Consider the following 23,115-nt stretch of genomic DNA (forward strand, 5'->3'; position numbering starts at 1 on the left):
ATGTGAGTGTTCACTGTGGTGCTTCCCCGCTAAGCAGTGGGACTGCCACTTATTAGGCAATCCATATTTGGTTCCGTACTTCTCACCACATGCTTGTTGTATACTTAAAAGTATTGAAGAAATTGTTGCAGAAAAGAATTGATGTTGCTCTCCTCTATCTAGAAATGCAGTTTGAAAAGGGACATTGGAAAACCTATTTATTTTTAAAAAGGCCCAGTAAAGGTTCTTTAAGGGTAGAGAGGTGGAGAGTGTTTGGAGAATATCCATCTGAAATCAAACTGGAATTACAGTCATAACTCATAATTAGTTTTTAATTTTAAATCCTATTTTCATTGCTATTAATTTCATATTTATGGCTCATCTTAATTAGATTGTGAGTTTAAATAAAGGGATCATGTTGTATATGTTGTCTACTCTGGTTTCCCCAGAGTAGCATTTAGTAGATATTACAGTAATGAAATGACTAGCAAATTTTTCTCATCTTATTTTAGATGGATATTTATCATTCCTATTTTTAAAGTTCTTCAGGGAGGTCAATTCTACAACCTGCTCGGAAACCTCATTCCAGTGCTTAACAACCATCTTCTTTTTTATATCTAACCTCATTTTTTCCTGATAGTGATTTTTGGCCCATTTTTTCCAGCACTGTCCTCAGTGGAAATGGAGAACAGCTGGTTACTATTACCAGTTAACTCATCCTTCAACCTTTTCTTCAAGCAGAAATTAAAAAAAATAATTAAGTCCCAATGCAGTTTACCTGCTTCCTTATTTTTGAATGACTTCAGCTTTTCATTATTTTAATACATTATCTAGAATGACTGAAAGGCACAACATATGAATATCCAAATAAATCTATTCCAATTAACACATTTTATAAGCCAATCAGAAAAAGCTTACCCAGGGCCAACACTGTAAAAAGAATTGTGAGGAAGTCCCTTTGCTTAAAGGAATTTACAAGTCCTCTGAGAATACGAGACAGACATGTAAAACTCTACTAATAACCAAGTCAACTTAGGAGAATTCCTCATTGAGAAAACTCATACCATAAGGAAGGAGTCTGATGAGAAAGAGGGAAATGCAGGTCAAAGAAGAATTCTAAGGAGGTGAGGTCTAAGGTGGGTTTTGAAATACTAGCAGGACTCACGGACAGAAAGTAGAGGAAGAAAGTCATGTTACGAAAGCATACCAGATGAGGGCTTCCCAAAACTTGTGATGGGTGACAGTGAATGGACTTCTGCAGTTAGAATGCAGAGTTGGTAGAGAAGAATAATACAAAACAATGACAGAAAAAATTCTGTGAGTCAGTAGTTCCTAAATGGAGGGCCCTGGGACTTGCAGCATTAGAATCAATAGAAATTCCCAAGGCACCAAACCTAATGGATAAGAATCTTTGGTGATGTGGTCAAGAATTTATAAGCCCTGTAGGTGATCTTATAGTACAGTTGAATTTTGCTTTCAAGATTTGAAAAGACAGAGTTACAGAGAGAGACGGATTGAGAGACACAGAGCTCTTTCATCTGTTGGTTCATTCCCCAATGACTGCAACCGCCATGTCTGGGCCAGGCTGAAGTCAGGAACGAGGAATGCCATCCTGGTCTCCCATGTGGGTGGCAGGAGCCTAGGTACTTGGGTCATCTTCCAATGCCTTCCCAGGTACAAGAACAGGGAGCTGGATGGCAAGCGGAATTATCAGGACACAAGCCAGCCCTCTGATGCGAGATGCCAGCACTGCAAGCAGTGGCTTAACCTGCTGTGCCACGATGCTGGCTCCACTACAGTTGAATTTTGAGAACTACTAAGTAATTGGGAAACAGCTCGTAGAGTAGAAGTATTTTTTTTCTTTATTTTTAAGATTTATTGGCCAGCGCCGCGGCTCACTTGGCTAATCCTTCGCCTGCAGCACTGGCACCCCTGGTTCTAGCCCTGGTTGGGGTACCAGATTCTGTCCTGGTTGCTCCTCTTCCAGTCCAGCTCTCTGCTGTGGCCTGGGAAGGCAGTGGAGGATGGCCTAAGTGCTTAAGCCCTGCATCCACATGGGAGACCAGGAGGAAGCACCTGGCTCCTGGCTTCGGATTGGTGCAGCGCGCTGGCTGCAGTGCACCAGCCGTAGTGGCCATTTGGGGAGCGAACCAACGGAAAAAGGAAGATCTTTCTCTCTGTCTCTCTCTCTCACACTGTCTAACTCTGCCTGTCCAAAAAAAAGATTTATTGATTTTATTGGAAGGCAGAATGAGAAAGACAGACAGACAGACACACACACACACACACACACAGCGAGCGAGCGAGTGAGCTTACATCTAGTTTACTACCAGTTGGCCACAATGGACAGGGCTGGGCCTGGCCAAAGCAAGGAGCTTGGATCTCCATCCATGTCTCCCACATGGGTGTCAAGCGCCCAAGCACTTGGGCCATCTCCTGCTGCCTTCCCAGGTGCATTAGCAGGGAGCTGGACAAGAAGCAGAACAGCTGGGACTTAATCTGGCACTCTGATATGGATGCCAGCATCACAAGCATTGGCCCCGGAGTAGAAAACTTGGTAATGGATTATATTTTAAGAAATTGATATGTGCCAGGCATTTTCATATATAATCTAATTTATTTTCATAGCAACTCTATAAGCAGATGTTACTCTTATTTCAAATCTACAAGAGAGGAAAGTAAGGCACAGAATGTGGCTCCTGAAGGACTGACAGCTACAGAGAAGTAGAACTGGAATTTGAACCTAAGTAGAACAATTCTAGAGGATTTGTTCTAAGCCACTATTTTACATTGCTTTCGTTGTAAAGACATGCTCATTAAGTATCAGATAACTAAATGCATGAGTGATTGGTAGCAGAGCTAGGATGAACTGCAAGGAAGAAAGTAGACAAACCAGGAGGCTATTGAAGCAATCTAGTTATAAATAACAACAAATTAAATTAGGGTGGGGGCAGCGAAATGGGAAAAAAAAAAGGCCCAGATGTGGGAGACAGTATTTTGCAAATATCAACAGGACTCTTGGCTAATGGAGGGCGGGTAGGGGAAGAGGGAGATGTCCCAAATGTCATGGGATTTCTGGCAAAGTTTCAAATAGCATTAGGAAAGTCTGGATGAACTGGTGACTTAGATGGGTAGATTATAAATTAGATTTTAGACATGTTGAAGCTGAGGTTGAAGTGGGGCCACCGTATAGAAATGATCAGCTGATAGATGGAAAAGCAAAAATTGGATTATCTCCAGGTCCGGGTGGATATTATTTAGCATGGTTGAGATAATGGTCTTACATGTGCAATTCAATAATATTTGTATATCTCGTACCCATTTTGCAATTTGACTTTCAATTGTTCTGTGAGGCTGTGTTCTTTTTCTATGAAGAAAACAGTTACTATGCTGAAGATGTAGGCTTCTTTGCTTAATTATGAACTATTTCATGTTATTAAATTGCTGTTTTGACACGTTAAGACAGGAAAACTCAATGGGTGACAAAAATAGGATGGGATTTTGCAGAATGTATGAAAGCACATGTGGAATTACAGTGGTGGCAATGTGTTTCTAGTTGCTAACACAATACTAGCAATGATCAGGAGAGGCCTTGAGATCAAGATCAGCTCAAAGTCTGGCTTTAAGCGGACTCTTTCTCAATTATTATCTGCAAAGTATTGCTGCTATTTGCCACATTCATATCCCATGCATCTTGAAGACGGATGTTAGTAAATTGCATTGAAGTTCTCAGATAAAAGGTGCTGAACAAAGAACTGATTCCATTTTCACCCCAAGCAAATTATTAAATCTATACATGTCATTATCTAATAGCTTTAAGTAAATATCCCACAAGGACATGACATTGTGTTGGACATGGGACAGGCAAATTAAGCAAATACAACCTTACCAGGAACTTAGAAGTGTTTATATATATATATATGAATAAAACTGTTGTTAATATGTTTTATTAGTTATTTAATATGAGTATGCAAATAGGTGCATTAGGAAATCTTTTGCATTTTATTAATCCAGCATCTTAAATGATTATATTTCACCTTAAATGCTATCAATGTTTATTTATTAATGTGTATCTTCCACTTTAGCATCTGTGAAAGTTCTTTTTAGCATATCAATTTCTTTAAAAGTTAAGCCAATATTTTTTCCACTGGACTTACTTTCTGACTGTTAACAAATCTAAACCTCATTACCCAAGAAAAGTAATGAGATAAAGAGGTCTATTCTTCTTCAGTACTCTTTGGTAATTCACATTAACATAATGGGAGTTGCACACGCATATTAAGAGGAGAAGAGAACCCTAATTAAACAAATAAGCCTTTTGGTTGACACTCTATGTGATCATTTTTTATTGTGGCAAGTATGAGAAAATCATCCTGCTGCTTTGGACGACCGTAAACAGAGCCACCGAATAATCAAGATTACATAGGCTAGGAGGGAAAGGCAATGAACAGTGATCTGATTTTAAAATGATTGTGAAAACAAGGTACCCAAACGTTTTCATGCTAATTAACTCCATCCATGCCCCTTGCCCCTCCATGAACACATACTCAAAGAACAGAACGATAAGCAAACATTTGCAGACATGCTTGACAACTGAAAAAAATTATTAAAGTCAGATACCAAACGGACTCGACATGCTGGGCACTGCAGCAGCTCATCTGTCTTTGTGCTCAGCCCATCAGAGCAGTGGCCCATCTGTCTCTGGGTCCTCTTTCAGTTAAGAAATAAATGCAGACCAAACAATCTTAAGTGTACTTGATCGAAATGGAATCTATACTTTACTTTTTAGTTCCTATACTTAAATCTACCACCATCATTTTTACTACTTGTCCTATTCACAAAGCACTCTCTCTCCCACTTCTTTATACCCTCATGGTCACAATCTATTCATATTATGGTGTTAATTTTCCTCTCTACTGCTTAGTTGCAAACCAACAAAAGCTAGGATGTGAAACACATAAATATATAAATATTATCAGCTATCACACCACTGGGTTTAATGGAAGTCAATATTGGTATATTATACTCTCTATTTTGCAATTCCATTACAAGCTCAACATTGCTTGCTGGTCATAAAAAAAGTAGCATTCTGAATCCAGGCCTGTGATACTAATAATGAAAAAAAGGGTCATTGCTCTTCTCAACCCAAATGAAAAATTTAAATTGCTAGGGCACTCAGCTCAAAGGAAATTTGGCAAATTAACAAAATGAGGAAACAAAATATTCATGACTCATGTTGTGAAAGAGAAAGTAAATGATTTAAGGTGGACCTTTGAGGAGAGAAAATTCAGAGCTACCAAGGAGACAAAAACTGAGCCTATCCAAAACCTAATGTGTTTTGAGTGTTTATTTCTTGTCCTCTGAAATCATAGACAGCTACAGAGAGGAAGTAGTGGCTGCACCCATTGCTATAGCAACCTTTGACATACAAATTTCATTTTTTGTTGTCCATGGTCACATATTTCACTCACGTGAACTCTGTCTCTCTCTCTACATATATACATATGTATGTATACATATATATGCAAAAATATGTATATTTCACTCAAGCTCAGTATATATCTGGAAGGCTCTTGTGTTCAGTGTACTTCTGTATCTAGTCTTCAGCTGAATTAAGAATTTTGACCTACTTTGGCTTTCATTTTTCATTTGAAATTTCATAATTCAAACTGGACTTTACAGTGTAAATCAAAGCACCTGAACTCCTGCCTGTTGTTGGCCTTAGGCCCTTGGGGACATGACTTAAAATTTCATTGGCCTGGCTGTATCACCTAGGTTACTCTTCATGCCCATAAAGTTGAAGGGATCTACAGACATTTTACAGCCACTATCTGGAAAGAGGTAATGACAGGCTACGGCCACATTACATTTATTGTACATGAGACCTGTAACAACTGTTATGGGATCAAGGTAAAGAGGACAAATGTATGACAGATGTCATGTTCCCTGGTGATTTAAGTATTCGGTCTCCATCTAACCTAATTTAAAAATCCAGTCAAAATGTATCTTTATAGGTAATGTAGCATAGGACAACTTCAGGGCAGCCTGATGAAATAACTATGAGACACGCATTAAGAATATCAAGTCCAAAACCTACCCACCCACAATGGGCTGAAAAATAATGTAGAAAGAAAGGAGAAAAGAAAACAAACAAAAACCCCCACTTTTCTTCATTTGAGTCTATTTTCCATTTGTGTTCAGCAATAAAAACCTTTGCCTTCTACCAACTGATTAAACAACCTTTGAAAACAGTTTATGGTTACATTGAGACAGGGGTGATCCAGAACCTGTAAAATATTAATGATAGAATGAGTTTAGCTATGTCATGTCTTAGAGTAGTTTACATGAGTTATAAAACAACAGTAAGAGAAAAAATTTTAAAACTGAAAGACAAGTTATTGGGTTCTTTTTTTTTTTTTTTTTTTTTTTTGACAGGCAGAGTGGACAGTGAGAGAGAGAGACAGAGAGAAAGGTCTTCCTTCGCCGTTGGTTCACCCTCCAATGGCCGCCACAGCCGGCGCTCTACGGCCGTCGCACTGTGCTGATCCGATGGCAGGAGCCAGGTGCTTCTCCTGGTCTCCCATGGGGTGCAGGGCCCAAGCACTTGGGCCATCCTCCACTGCACTCCCTGGCCACAGCAGAGGGCTGGCCTGGAAGAGGGGCAACCGGGACAGAATCCGGCGCCCCAACCGGGACTAGAACCCGGTGTGCTGGCGCCGCAAGGTGGAGGATTAGCCTAGTGAGCCACGGCGCCGGCAGTTATTGGGTTCTAAGGGTAGCTTGCAAGAGACAAAGGTGATATCTGCTGGTCTTGGGTCTTTGGAATGGATCCATAGAGGAAAGACAAAGAAAGTAATGTCTCTTATTTCTTCCAAAAGACGTACAAATGGCCAACAGGTCTATGAAAAATGTCTAATATCAATAATCATCAGGGAAGTATGAATTAAAACCAGAATAAAATATCACTTCAAATCTATTAGGATGATTATTATCAAAGATGAAACAGATAACAAATATTGGTGAAGATGTCGAGAAAGGGGAGCCCTTGGGCAATGTTTTGGGGAATGTAAATTAATACAGCCATTGTGGTAAACGGCATGGAGATTCTCGACACTACTGAAAAGAGAACCACCACGTGATCTGGAAATACAACTTCTGGGTATATTAATAAAGGAAATGAAGTCAATAGGTCAGAGAGATAACTGCACTCCTATGTTCTCTGCAGTGTGATTCATAATAGCCAAGGCATGGAATTAATGCAACTGTCCATCAAAAATGAATGGATAAAGAAAATGTGGTGCATGTGCACAAAACACTATTCTTTAAAAGGGAGGAAATTCTGTTCTATGCGACAGCAGGGATGAACATGGAGGACATTACGTTAAAAGAAATAAGATAAGTGCAAAAAGGCAAATATGTATGTTCTCACTTAAATGTAGATCATGAAACCGTCAAACTCACAGAAACAGAGTAAAATGGTGTTATTAGAGGCTATGGGGGAAGAAAAATTGGGGACATTGTGTCAAAGGATATACAATCTCAGTTAGACAGAAAGACTAAGTTCAAGACATCTACAGATCATGGTGGCTACAGTTAACCCCAGTGTACTGTATACTTCAGAACTGCTTAGAGAGTAGACAGTGGTCTCACCTTAGAAAATAAATATATGAGGCTTGTGTGTGTGTGTATACATATATGTACATATATATGTTTATATATGAAGTGTCTTTAGTCATTTCACAATATATGCATGTATTTAAACATGTTGAATGCCATAAATATATACAAATTTTACTTGTACCTTTAAAAGTTAATAGAGAAAAAGAAGCTATGTTTATCAAGTCAGGCACTACACTGACAGCTTTGTTTATACGAACTGACTAACTTAAAACAACAGAACAAGTAGGAGAGGTTGCGTAATTACCCCCAGCTTCCTGATGAGGAGACGCAAACTCAAAGGGATTCCTGAAGCCTACAGAGTGTGGAAGGGATGCATTTTTTAGTCAGGTTCAGTGCTAGTTTGGTGGTGGTGATGGTTACATTGTTTGTGGTGGTGGTGGAGGCTGTGTGTGCGTGTGTGTGTGTGTGTGTGTGTAGGAGTACTCTTTTGGTAATACTTTACAGCAGTGTTTTTTGATATAGAGGTTTCCTTGTTTAAATAAAATATATTGTGCACTTTAGCATAAAATGAAGTAAACACATTCATATATGCCTCAGCACTTGCCAAGCTTATAAATAAAAACTTGATGCCTCTAGGTTTTTAAAAATACCTTCATCTGTAGGTTTTCCTGACACTCCACTATGTAGAAACTGGCCCTGTGTATCTCTGAGGTATGCCTATATTACAATAAAGAATATCTAACCGATGAGCCAGGAGGAATTAAGTTCATTCCAACAGCTGCAAATCAAGTTCACCATTTACATTACAGACCTCATATCCTCAGAATGTTTATGTCAGATGTAATAGAGCTTTCTGTACTAACACAGGCACAATTTGGGTTAGCTTTTTGTTACAGCTTTATGTGAAGTTGGTTTAAAAATAAACTTCCCATATTCATAAGCTGTAAAAAAAACAGGCACAAAGTAATTTGGCTTTCATCCCATATTATTCTAAGTTCTGGAAATATACCTGCTGACAATTTAGTGTAGGTGCATACTTTCTTATGCACTCAGACACTTAGCAAGGGTACAGTGACACTGTCCCTTCTGCCTTTACCTTCTTTGCGGCACCTAGTACAGCCTCCAATTATCTCAATTATTTTGGGTTAACTGTTTCTTGTCTCCCCATCAGCACAATAGAAATTCCATGGGAGCCATGGCTGTGATGTCTTCTTAGACACTGCATTGTTTTCTGTTCACTACCTCAAGGCAAGGTACAGGTCTGTCCCTGAGGTATGCAGTTGTATGTCCTGCTACTTCTTGCTTAATCTATTGTTACAAATTACATGCTTAAGTACTATTTCGGTTTTGTTTGTTTGTTTGTTTTTGCTTTAAACTCAACCCCAGACACTACACGCGCACACACACATACACACATATTTGTTTTTCCTTCATTTATATATATATATATTTTTCCTTTATTAAGACAGGATAGGGCTTTAATAAAATATGGTTGAATAAATGAAAGAATAATCACAAATGTATTTGGCAATGATGAGGTGTATATGTTACAAACCATATAAATAGGAGCAAACAAGTTTTAAAAAGAACAATGAGGTTCTTACTGACAAAGTTTTGGCTTTGGTCTTTGGTAATTTATTAAAAAAGGAGTTGAATGGGCATAATTCCTTCAGAACATTCCCACAAGAAGTCTAGAAAAAGGATTTTGGGCCACATCAAGCCTTGCCCCTCAGTGTCCAGCAGTCTTCAGTTGAAAGTTGAGGAGTGAGTAGCCTATAATATGAAGAGGAGACAAAGCAGCTATTATAAAAGGATTACATTTGGGGGCTGGCACTGTGGCACAGTGGGTTAAGCACCAGTTTGAGCCCCCACTGCTCCACTTCCTGTCCTTGCTTCTTGCTAATGACTGAGGAAAGAAGTGGGGATGGCTCAAGTACTGGGGCCCCTGCCAGCCACATGGGAGACCTTGATGCAGCTCCAGGCAACTGGCTTTGGTCTGGCTCAGCCCTGGCCAATGTGGCCATTTGGGGAGTAAACCAGCTAATGAAAGATCTCAATTTCTTTCTCTCTCTCTTTCTTTTTTTTTTTTTTTCTTTCTCCCTATGCTTGTCTCTTTCTATAACTCTTTCAAATAAAATAAAACTTTATAAAAAAGAACAGATTCTAAACACAATCTATGACAGAACTTCATTTAAAAAAACATAAGGATTCTTAGGTTATTGAGTAACTAAGAAATCCAGGGACTCGCGTCTGGCTTTGAATTCTAGTTATGGCAAGATTTTCTGAGTCAAGGGATAGTCCTCTTCAGGAAACAACTGCTGGGTCCCTGGAGGGTGGCCTAAGGCAGATAGCAGTGGACTTGGCTATTGAAGGAGTTTGAGTTTCAATCTTCTCTGCAAAAAGCCATGGACAGTCTTTCTGTAGGATTATGCCTCAAGAGCACAATGCCTAAGGCATTCAAACACATCATGGAAAAATATAAGCACCTTGATCTCCTGAAGTTCTCTTTTTGCCACACGTGAAGAGAGCATGGAGGGAACCTACCACAGTCGGCAGGTTCTTGAACTCCATATCATCTGATAATAATTCATGGCCTATGAAAAAGCACACTTGCACCATGGAAGGAGGTCATTCTAACTGAGCAAGTTATAAGTATATTGGAACTAAGTAACATGTAAAAAGATATTAATTAAAGACATCCTCTAACAATTTTTCAGAAGAATCAGAAGTGGTTCTTTTTTTTTAAAGGTTTATTTATTTTGCTTGAAAGTCAGAGAGAGAGAGAGAGAGAGAGAGAGGAAGAGACAAAGAGAGAGAGAGAGAGATCTTCCATTCACTGATTCACTCCCCAGGTGGTCACAGTGGCCAATGCTGGGCCAGACCAAACCCAGGAGCTTCTTCCAGGCCTCCCACATGGGTGGCAAGGACCCAAACACTTTGGCCATCCTCCACTGCTTTTCCTTGGCCATTAACAGGGAGCTGAATTGAAAGTGGAGCAGCCAGGACACAAACTGGTGTCCATGTGGGATGCCAGCATTGCAAGCATGCAGTGACTTTACCTGCTAAGCCACAATGCTGGTGCCAGGAGTAGGTTTCTTTAAGAAGTAAGCTACACTGTACTGAAATCTATAATCATGAATGGCTCACCTGATATTGGAAAATAATAATACTGAGTTCTTACCAAGTAAGAGCAGGAGCACTGCTGACACACTGACATATCCATGATGAGGAGAGGCAGGTAGAATTGAAGTTCTCACTCACCCCCTTGGACGGTACCACTGTGCAATGGTGTAACTGCACAACCTATCCTAAAATCCACTGTTCAGGAGAGTGTCAGGAAATTCAAATGATGGGGAAAAAACCCCATATATTTAAACCACGCATCTAACTACAAAAGTATCGTTTTTTTTTAATAAAAAAGAAATTAAGTCAATCTGAGCAACAGATGAGACTTAAAGCAAAATCTGTTGGCTAATGGTGACAGCTTTTATGTTCTTTGTTGTCGGAAAATGTGCATGTAGCAGCAACTCCAATATGCTCACAAACTCAGATGCAAAAGGCTATGGAAAACAGTTGCTATTTTTACACTGCAGATAAAATCAAACACCACCTTTCAGATCTTCATTTTGCTAAAGTAGTGGAAGGAAACAAATCCCAAGGTGTGAGAAATCTAAAAGATCCTTCTGTTACACCAAAATACAGAGCTTATCGGGTAACAAATGGAAAGAGGAGGCACTGGACAATGGGCAACGAAGTATAAACCTGCCAAACCAAGTCATCTGAAATGACACACAAAATTAAGGTGCAATTTAGTAATATTATAGAAAATGGGACTTATGTAGCTCTACAGTTTTTATATTTATGCACTATTCTAGTTGAATCTATTTTTAAAGATTTTTCTTAAACACCTTAGAGAAAAAATTTTTCCTTATACATACTATGAGATTGTAAAATAGTAATAATTTTTAAAAAGATTTTATTTATTTGTTTGAGAGGCAGAGTTACAGACAGTGAGAGGGAGAGATAGAGAGAAAGGTCTTCCTCTCGTTGGTTCACTCCTCAATTGGCAGCAACGGCCAGAGCTGCGCCAATCTGAAGCCAGGAGCCAGGTGCTTCCTCCCGGTCTCCCATGTGGGTGCAGGGGCCCAAGCACATGGGTCATGTTTTTTACTGCTTTCCCAGGCCACAGCAGAGAGCTGGACTGGAAGAGGAGCAGCCGGGACTAGAACCGGCACTCATATGGGATGCTGGTGCCACAGGCAGAGGATTAACCCACTGAGCTATGGCGCCAGCCCCAATACTAGTTTTCTATTGACGCAGTAAGAAACTACTAGAAACTTAGTGTCCTAAACAGTAGAAATGGGCTAATATTAAGGTGTTGGCAAGCTGTACTCTGGAAGCTCCCCAAAATCCATTTATTTGCCCTTTCAACTTCTAGAAACTGCTCAGATTGCTTGGTTCCTGGTTCCCTTCCTGTATGTTCACAGCCAGCAGCATTGCATTTATGTTCAGTGTACTTCCATAGTCATATCTTCCTCTTCCACTCTTGAGGCCCCTGTGATTACACGGGGCCCACTTGGGAAGAGCCAGGGTAATCCACCTTAAAGTCAGCTGCTACAAACCCAACACTATCTGTGACCTTAATTCGCCTTTGCCATACAACATAATGTACAATATTGGGAAATAGGACATGGACATCTTTAGGGAGCCATTATTTTGTTTACTACTGAATGGCTATGGCACGCCAGCCACCATTCTAACCATGTTACATATAATTAAATAAACATAATTCTCATAATAATGTTAGATTTTTTATTATTCTTATTTTTCAGATGAAAAAACTGAGGTACAGAGAGGTTAAATATTTTGCCCAGTGTTATCTAGATAGAAAGTAGAAGCGTCAGGATTGAAGTGAAGAAACCACATATAATGGATGCTTGGTGAGTCTAGGACTAATGCCACTGCTTGGGATGCCCACATCTCACATCAGAGTGCCTGATGTTGACTTACAACTCCAGCTCCTGACTCCAGCTTCCTGCTAATGTGCATCTTGGGAGGCAGCAGGTGATGGCTCAAGTACTTGGGTTTCTGCCATCCATGTGGGAGACCTGGATTGAGTTCCTAGCACTGGCTGTTACAGGCTTTTGGAGAGTGAACTAGTATATGGGGAAGTTCTCGCTCTCTCTCTTTCCATATATATATATATATATACATATATATATGTATATATATGTATATATACGTATATATATATGTATGTATATATATGTATATATATATTCATGTTTCTCTCTCAAATAAACAAAATTTTTGAAAAAGTCCATACACAGAGTTAATCTCTTAACTCCATCACTTAAAAGACAAAATTCTTATCTAAATACACTGCAATTTCAGGTTGTCATTATCATCAAAATGCATACCTCATAGCCCATAACGTATGAAAGACATAATAACCACCCACAATAAGAACAAGATGGCAAAAGGAAAGACAGTGTCTACAGAGACTGACAGGCAAAACAAACCAGTATCTATTGACAGGTTTGTCACACTGGTATTTCCTAGAGTGTCTGACATGTTAAATAAAATGGAGGCCACTATTCTGGACTGAGCTTCTGCAATAACCCCAGCAAAAAGACCAAATCAGAATAAGTCACTTATGCTAGGTGTCACATAATCAACCTGACCTCTGAAACAGCCAGTTTTCCAAAAAACAGGAAATTCACAGTAACCAATGAAAGAGATCCAGTCTACCTGAGCCAACATAAGAAACCCCTTTGCTTTAATCAATCTAGGTTGTGTTTCTTGTTTCTGCTTTCTTTGGCCTTTTCTTGCATAAGCTCAAGCCCTTTGTTCTGCTCGTTGGAATATCCTTTTATCTGGTAGATGGCATGGTACCTGATTAATAAATGAGTCCTAAAAGCCAATCATAATATAAAACTCAATTTGTTAAAATTGTGTTCTCTGGGGCCAGTGCTGTAATGGAGTGGGTAAAACCACTGCCTATAGGGCCAGCATCCCATATAAGCACTGGTTCAAGTCCTGGCTACTCCACTTTCGATCCAGCGCTCTCCTATGGCCTGGGAAAGCAAGTAGCAGAAAGCCAGAGTGCTTGGGTTCCTGCACCCACATGGGAGACTCAGAAGAAGCTCTTGGCTCCTGGCTTCAGATTGGCCCAGCTCTGGCCATTGCAGCCATTTGGGGTGTGAACCAGCAGATGAAAGACCTCTCTCTCTCTCTGCTTTTCTGTAACTCTTCCTTTCAAATAAATAAATAAATAAATCTTAAAAATTTTTTGATCTCTGATCGTTAGATGACTATTAAGCTATCTTGCCTGCTGGAGGAAGCCCAGGTGGTAGCAGAACCATAGCACAGTTCATTAGAACACATCACACATCTACTCTCAAGATTTTGAGCAGGAGAACACTGGCTTAGCATGAATGGAACTGAAGATATGATGAAAAAGCTCACTCATGTAGATATTGTGCCCTCTAAATGTCACCTTGTTGTTTAAAAGGTCTTTCTACACACACATATAAAACAGAATGGAACTTTCCTTTCTGTCTGGAAACCTCACTTAAATATCTCAAACTGAGAAGATTTAGAAACACACAATATCCAGAATTCTCAAGAGAGATATCACTTAAATGTTTTATAAGATGCAGCCAAGCTGACTTATCATTGAATTGACTTGATTGGAAATTACAGGAGCAAGGAAAGTAATAGAAAGTGGGTACTTCCACCTCCAACAAAATAAGCGAGGGGACTATAAGAATACCCTGCAGAGAATTGGAAGTACTTGTATGAAAGGAGACGCCATCCACTTCCTACCTGTTCTCTCTGTGGTTGGTAAAATATACAGACCATCAGCCGGCACCATGGCTCAATAGGCTAATCCTCCACCTGCGGCACTGGCAAACCAGGTTCTAGTCCCGGTCGGGGCACCAGATTCTGTCCCAGTTGCTCCTCTTCCAGTCCAGCTCTCTGCTGTGGCCCGGGAGTGTAGTGGAGGATGGCCCAGGTCCTTGGGCCCTGCACCCGCATGGGAGACTAGGAGAAGCACCTGGCTCCTGACTTTGGACCAGCGTGGTGCACCGGCCACAGCGCACTGGCCACAGTGGCCATTGGGTGAACCAATGGAAAAGGAAGACCTTTCTGTCTCTCTCTTTCACTGTCCATTCTGCCTATCAAAATATATATACACACACACATACCGACCCTCTTCCTTTGCTTAGGTGTCAGAGTTCTCTTGGGAAAGGCTACCATGAGGCTCTATCAGAGGACACCTACCATGGCACTAGACTTGCCCTAGACAGGTCTGAAGACAGAAGGCTGCTTGGGACATCCCTATGACAGGATAAGGAAGGAGGAGTGGTGGGAATCACCTGTGCCTGGTTGGGTCAGCAGTGACTCCAGGGAGCCAGTGGAGCCATCTCACACTGTTGTCATCCAAGAAGTTTACCAACTGGGTAGGGGCTCTCCATGGGTGTGAGGTCAGATGCTTAGGGCAAGAGGGTCTTAGGTGGTAGGAAAATGAATCTTCCCCATCAGTGGCTTGTACAACAAGGGGCTCCCTGGAAGATCCACATAAGTGGCCCATAAGGACCCCTGATGGCTAGACCACACCAGAAATATGAGTGAAATACAACTCTACCTGGTTTAATATTGCTCCAGTTGACCCTGCTTCTAGAGAGCGAGGAGGAGGAGAAGGTAGACACCTACCACCTACCACACTACAGAGCACTCCTTGGGGTTGGGGCTCAAGAGGCAGGCAGGAAGAATGTTTTGATTTACATTAGACTGGCTATTTGAACCCATGTCAAAAAATATCGATTTATCATGCAAACATGACCAAAAGCTATGAGCCAGAAAACTGAGATGTGGCAGTGTGAAGAAAGCCTCAACCAAGTACATCAGAAGGGAGCTCTGGGAAAAGAAACAAAATTGTTTTCCGACTGTACCTGCTGAACCATGCTTAGTCAATGAACCCATTGCATGTGAAATCTTGTCTCCCACGCTGGCTAGTAGACACTAGTAGAGTAAGTATGGGGGCCTTGTTTGGAGAGTGGGAGTGGGAGGTGGGAAACCCTGTCACACAGTCCTGGACTCAGGCCAAGGTCATCGGACAGCAGGTTCAGGGACATCACTCCTGCATCCCAGTGCCTCCAGAGGTGACAGCTAATGTGAACAGGAACCTGACCATCTGCACACCTACACTCATGGGAGGATGAGGCTCACCTCTCCTGAATTCTCTGATTCATAGGGGATACCCCAAAGGCACCAGCTTAGGACTCCCTTGCCCCTCACTCTTCCTGCGCAGGTGGAGGAAGTACTGGATTGATGTGCATAATGCTCCGGTACACAGGACCGCAGCACTGACTGTCCTTGCCATCACCAAGCACTGGTCCTTCTTTGACTACAGGCTCACGACACCTGGAGAGCAAGCACAAGGGCTCCTTCTGCCTCTGCCCAAGAGGAACAAACACACATTCACAGCTGAGATTTTCCCGTCTCTGGCTGCAGATGAGGGAAATCTGGCACCTTATCCTGCGTACGCACAAAGGAGTATTTCACCAGGAAAAGCCATAAAAAGAAACAAAACCAACTATGCCTTCAGAGCAGGCCCATACCTCAGCATGGCGCCAAATCCTTTCCTCTTTATTTTCCTTTCCGGATCTTCGTTTTCCTCTTTCCGCTTTTTCTCCTTGACTTTCAGCTTGCCCTTGTCTTTTTTCTTCTCCTTCTCTTTTGTTTTCTTGACTTTCCTGGCTTTATTTTCCAAGTCCTCTAACTCTGAGATCCCCTGAGGAGGAGATTCACAATTCAGAGCTCCCTGGCCGGAGTGAGAGCTCTTATCAGACAGACCATCTGTGCAGAGAAAACAAAATCAATACACGTGGTCATCAGCACTTACGGGCAGCATTCGAAGCAATGTCAAAATGTGAAATACAGACGAAAGCGGAGAAGCACTCCTGAGTTCTACCCATCCGCGTGGCTACATGTCCCCTTTGAAGATATGACTGCCTAAACCTGGGTAGGTCAAGCCAGGTCTGAAGCTGGGAGTGGGCCCTGGTTGCTTCACTGGGAGTATGAACGGCTTGCTATGTGTAGCACACTAATCTCTCTGGAAGCTGGCTTGTTAACCTTGATCAGCTCAGAAGGCCCACATGCTGGGAAACAAACAGGATGAGTTTATTTCCAGAAGTTTTTGAGTACAAATATAACTGAACTGCTTCTACCCAATTAATGCAGTCAGTCCTCTGCTTGATGCTGCTTCCTAATGACTCAAATGAGGATGTCAAAAAATGCATGCTTAGTGCTCCCACCCTGGGGGAAACGACAGTCCTTGTGGGAAAGTGAAGGAGAAATTTCTTTTGCATTTGCACTGTAAAATAAATTGCACATTGCGTTCTCCCATTCCATGTTCGTTAAGCCAAAGGGCAAAACAGATCAGGAAAATGAATTACTTTTAATATCAAAAATATAATTGTGATCCTTAAATCATTTTTCTCAGTAGTTAAGCACGCATTATCATCTGCGATTTGCAGATAATAGCAAGACGAAGAAACCGTTTAAGGGAACGCGTGGCCCTACCAGCCTCCAGCTCCTCCGGGTCATCGTAAGACTTGTCGATGGCTGCTCTGAAGCTCTCGTTGCAGCCCCGGCCTCGAACCATGTGCGGCCGGGGCCTGTGAAAGGGAAGCTCGTTCTTCCTGACCTCGGCCACGGCAGTCTGCAGACTCTCCAGGGAGCTGGACTTCTTCAAGCCCAGAGTTGGACCAAAGTCGTTGCATGGAGATTCTGGAAAAGAAAGGGCACAAGGTCACCCTAGCCCTAACAGGGCTGTATGGTGTAATGGAAAAGCTGACTGTCTCAAGACTGTTTCTGCCAGGGCATCTTAAAAAGAGGGATGTTAAGAGGTTGGGAGGTGGGATTTAAACTCCAGCTTTGCCACTTTTTGTGGATTTGAGCAAGTGGTTTGACTTCTCTGAGCCTCAGTTTACTAAAGTAGTGGAAAGACCTAAAAGGACTATGTTACATATAGAAATTTTTAGGACTGTGAATATATGTGCACACACACATATAAAAGCTAAAAGGCTATTGCTGTCTCTAGATTATATCTAGAATGTGAATGAGAATGATTATGTGTAAGAGCATATACAAACACACTTATGCATATATATAAAAGCACCCAATATGATGCTCGCTTCTCTTCTGATACCCATCCTAGGCACTGCCACACATTGTAGCTTTTATCATTGCCATGCATATTCAAATAATGATTAAGAAACATACTGTGCCTGGAAATCAAAGAACGTTGAATTAATTGTAATTTCTGTGAGTAAACATTTTACCTTACCCTAGTGGCTATTAATGTGTAGTGAATACAATTTATTTAGTCTATAAATAAATGAAGCAATGCTGTTGTTCTGAATATATTTCTTTGGGTATGTAGAAAAAGGGCCACCTTTTTATGTGTTACAGAGTTGCAAAATAGAAAACAAAACATAAGCAAACTTTAGCAATCTAGTTTCTGATATCTAATATTTTTTACTTTGTATGATTTGTCTTGTCATCTACCTACCCCTTTGCATTCCACCCTTTGACATCCACCCCCCACCAGTCTCCTGATTATTAATAACAGGATTAGCTTATACAAATATTAGCAGCACAAGGGGTATTTTAAAATGGGTAAAATTCTACCAGAGCCCTTGTTTCCACATTCAACACTTTTCTACTAGGGCCAAAGCTCATGTTTCTCTCTAGGCACTATTACTGTCGGGAAGGGGTTATACTTGGATTTCTGGAAATAAACTATCTCGCAGTTTTTCCATAGATGTAAGCTGAGCACATGGTAAGTTTTATGTACATAAAGTATCTACTTCAAGGCCTAGCACATTGTAAGGCTCAATAAACAGCACCATTTTTCATTGCTTTTATCACTTTTTTTTTCTTCTACCACCACTGATAACCATGAACACTACTACTAGTTGTTTGACTCAGTATTAGGATCACAAGCAACACAAATTAAGTACAACAAAGGCCCAATAATTACATGCACCCACATAAATTTAAATAGCAATACTCACTCTCCCATATGTCCTGAAATATGGTGCAAATAATAACGATAATGATAACAGCTAACAATGCATGGAGTGCTTACTCTGTGCCAAAGTCCACACTGACCATTCTGCCTATGTTAACTTATTATCATCCTTAAAACTGTGCTACCTGCATTACTAGTTCCATTTTGCAGATGAGAAAACTGGGGCACAGAGAAATGCAATAACTGGATTGAACACTCAATAAATCTCCAACATGGGAACTGGCCTGTGCCTGCTTTTCTGCTCTATACGACACACTACACCGCCTAAGATGTACTTGGTCACTGACCAGTTACTTACAGTAGCATCTGTTTGCCTCATGTCTAAACTAGGCACATTAATCTAGATGAGTCCTGGAGTCCAAACAAAAAGGAAAACTGCAAAAATTGGATGTTGTTTTATAGATTCATCATGAACTCAGAGCAGGCAAATTCACACTTTGAATAATATACGTGATGACAATAAACACCATATTTCATAGGTGACAGTAAATATTTAATAAATGCAACCAACATGAGACTAAGCCAAGAAATGTAAGAAATATCAGGGCCACATTTCAGGTGCTACCTGTAAATCATAAATACAGAGGATAGGCTACTATTCCATTCAGATAGGAGCGTATTTCTTATTTTTCCAGGAAGGAAGGCAAGTTGAAGGCACAGAAATTGAACAGATTATTTCTAACAAGAAAACAAAAAACAGCATGAAGGTTTGGGGGTACTGAAACAACAGTAAAAGCCTCTGGAGCTTATAGAAAATATTTCACACTGTAAAACCCCTAAGGTTGTCTGACATGAAGTTTGGTGAGAATATGAAGAAGAAAACTATAGGAGAAAGCCTAGATTCTCTGTCAACAACAGTTACCATCATTTATTTATTAATTGCTATTCAGGAGATTATATTTGAGCTGAAACTGTAAGCATTCGTGTCAACCTCTAGCAATAAATTCTAGGGCACATGAAAGTGAATAAATCATCCGAGATATAAGGCAAGTTATCTAAAAGGAGCTCGTCCACAGCTCAGAGAGAAAGTACATGTGAGAAGAACAAATACAATCGCGTCCCGGCCTTTTGGCTAAGATCAAGTGTAGGAACAAACACACTGTTACTCATTCTAAGCAAACTGAACATTAAGGATTCATGGATTTTGCAGGATTAATAGAGCTGGGAATTCACTTTATATAAATAGAAGTCACAAATTAGAAGCACCAACTGACATGGGGCAACATTACAACCACGTTCTACTGGATGTATAGTATGTGGCAAAATTAAGAGAAGAAAATAGCAGTTGAGCCCTAGGTTGTAAATTTGGACTCAGAGATTTTCAGGCTTAGAAAAAAACTTGTGTTTATTCCTGAAAATAAGTGGGATACAGTGGCAGGAGAGAGTGGTGTCATAGAGGAGAATCCAAAACCAGGAAGGGACTTACAGCTGTACTGAACTGACCGAAGTGGATCAAGAGAACTGGGACTGTGACAGGGATCTTGGCCAGGGCTTCACCTGTTTTCCTCACATGTGCTTCTGACAGAAGATCTAAGCTACTGGTTGTGAGAGGCATTACTGTGTCATGTAATGGGCAGCAGTGTCAAATGCCAGTCAAATGCTTGGAATAAAAGTACCCTATTGGCCGGCGCCGTGGCTCACTAGGCTAATCCTCCGCCTTGCTGTGCCGGCACATCGGGTTCTAGTCCCGGTCGGGGCGCCAGATTCTGTCCCGGTTGCCCCTCTTCCAGGTTAGCTCTCTGCTATGGCCCGGGAGTGCAGTGGAGGATGGCCCAAGTGCGTGGGCCCTGCACCCGCATGGGAGACCAGGAGAAGCACCTGGCTCCTGGCTTCGGATCAGCGCGATGCGCTGGCCGCGGCGGACATTGGAGGGTGAACCAATGGAAAAGGAAGACCTTTCTCTCTGTCTCTCTCTCTCTCACTGTCCACTCCTCCTGTCAAAAATAAAAAAAAAAATTAAAAAAAAATTAAAAAGTACCCTATCAAGTAAAGACAGGAGTGGGCAGTACAGTATGTTGGCACATTGGCTCCTTCTTGCCTACTGCTCCTGTCTCCAATTTCAGGTTAGCTGGTCATTGTGTAGGAAATTTTACAGCCTTTCCAAAGAGAAAATTCACTTTCTACTTCTAGCCTCAGCATTTAATCATTTTTTTTTTTGGTTCCCTCTAAAACTACAGATCTCTTTGAAGGAATAATATAATTTATCAAAATGAGAATCTTAGTGACTTGAACCCAATGAGTTACCCCAAACCATGATGATTCCATTTGTACATCTGTAGCAGATTTGATATTGGCTGTGGCTGATTTTAAGTAACTGTCTCACACAGTGATCATTGAACACTCCACCATACCCATCATGGGGTAAACCTTGTCCTAAGCCCTGCATTTATTTGTCTCCTTTCGATCACCTACATCACCAGTCTGAACACAACTCTTCAGTGATTTCCAGGCCAGCGTATGCTGTCTGTAAATGCCAAGGAATACATCTTTTCCTAAACTTTAGAGGCTTTTTTTAAACCTATGACTTCTACACCCAGGGCCCACGTTCTGTAAGATCTAGATGAGCTTACCCTTCCCTCACAAACACGAGCTCGTCCTAGATAGACAAACTTCACAAGAGAAATGACGCAATAATGACCGAGGGTGCTAAAAGAAGGATCTTGGAAGACAAAAATAATTTTCAAAGTGATAGGATAAAAATATTTTTAATATCATGTGACAATCCCCCCCGCCCCCAAATTAAAGCCTCCTAAAGAAACATCACTAAAACTTTAATTTTTTAAGATGTTAGAACACTTTTAGAGATTCCATCTGTTCCCAAATTATGGCTTGGCTTGACTTGATCTCAGGAGTCTTCCACATAAAGTATGCAGAGGAAAATTTCAGATTCATGTTTTTTGGACCCAGCAATGCTCAGACACATCCGTAACTCCCCTCAACTAGAAAAATACAAAACTGTTGAAAGAATGGATAGACGCACCAAAAATAAAGACTTAAAGATGTTGTGCTAGATTTTTTTCCTGGGTCATAAAAGGGGTGGTAAGAAGCCTGGTGGAGAGCTATGGTCTAGGAGGAGAGGTATGACTACAGACAGCTTGTTCACGCACTGAGAAACTGCTGTCCCGGCCTTCCTGGGATGAAGTCTCATTTCCACATATTAGGAACCAGAAAGTCCTTCCTAGGGGGGAAGTAATTTTCTCTGACTCAGTTTTGTTTCCTACCCCCGTCCATATCCCGAAATTACTACTGACTCCCCTACAGACAGGTGATGAGAATAAGTAATAGAGAATAAAACTATCTAGAGAGTGGTGGCTCAGAGTGAATGACCAAAAGGAGAGGCTGTAAAAATCTCCATCCACTCTACAGTCCGCCAACTACTTCAGGAATCATTAATCTCTCTATGCCTTGGTTTCCTTTTCTATAAAATGAGGATAGACAAACACAGCAGAGTGCCTGAAGTACAGCAGTGCACATAAAAGCACTGGTGATCATTATTGTCACTGTTACTTCTGTGCCACCTCTCGATATTTGGGTTTAACCTACTAAAGCATTCCTAAGTATGAATATGACTTCCACAAAAACTTAAAAAGTTCTTCATAAAGAAATTCCATCTTTCTTGTTTTGTTAGAAAATTAACCCCCCCTCCCAACTCCTTCCATGTTTTCTTTTGAAATAAGGTAGATGTACTCATGTGCTCATCACACATACAGGCTATTCTTGAGAAGATTAATAGTGGAGTCTGGGCTGCCCTTCCCCTTAGGCTATAATCATTTAATTAGTCTGAGATCTCATTGGCAATGTTTGAACTTCACACTCTAGCATTAAAATCTGGCAATAAAAGAATGCCTTAATCCAGAAGACCAGTAATTGGATGTTCCATTATTGATGAAATTTCTTCCAATATGTCCTCATTAAAAAATAAGGAATTACTTTAGGTAAGGTATTTACTTTCATATATATGGCAAGTTTTTCTACAAGCTAGAGCAGTGTAACTACCAAATATAAGTTGTAATATTTCATGTTATAAACAATAAATAATGTATTAATTTGCACATTTCAATAACATCCATGGCCCTAAAGGCACTTAGTGAAAATTAATTTAGAGTCCTTCCTGCTAAAATAAAGAGATGGTGCCCAATAGTAAATTAGGGATCAAAATTACTGGAATGCTGTCAAGGGTCATAGTATGAAACCTGAGAAGTCCAGAGATTTATCAAAGTAGCTTGCCTTCATTCTCAATTTGGCCTTGCCTTATTATGAGCAATGAACTCGGGCAAACACAACAGAAATGTTTTACTTGCTTCATATGGAGTTGTGATATGAAATTAATAGCTTAAAACTCTTTGAATGAAAAATTATTATAAATTCCAAGTGGGAAGTCACAACACCACTTTATTCTCCAACATATTCCA

General features: G+C 40.7%; 1 protein-coding gene across 5 annotated transcripts in view; it reads right to left on the reverse strand.

Annotated features, from left to right (window-relative positions):
* Positions 1-23,115, reverse strand: part of PARD3B (par-3 family cell polarity regulator beta) — a 1,145,366-nt gene that overhangs the window by 333,917 nt on the left and 788,334 nt on the right. For 4 of the 5 annotated variants that reach the window (XM_089330006.1, XM_089330005.1, XM_089330004.1 and 1 more), the window contains 2 exons: positions 17,191-17,397; positions 16,227-16,464 (listed from right to left, as the gene is read on the reverse strand). In XM_089330006.1, coding sequence (XP_089186132.1) covers positions 16,227-16,464; positions 17,191-17,397 — 445 coding nt within the window. Of the gene's footprint in view, positions 1-9,059; positions 9,373-16,226; positions 16,465-17,190; positions 17,398-23,115 lie in introns of those variants that run through there. The other variant, XM_089330007.1, reaches the window with a different exon arrangement.

Source organism: Oryctolagus cuniculus, chromosome 3 (genome assembly GCF_051225735.1).
Source record: "Oryctolagus cuniculus isolate XC-2025 breed Fujian yellow rabbit chromosome 3, ASM5122573v1, whole genome shotgun sequence".
Classification (NCBI taxonomy): Eukaryota; Metazoa; Chordata; class Mammalia; order Lagomorpha; family Leporidae; genus Oryctolagus; species Oryctolagus cuniculus.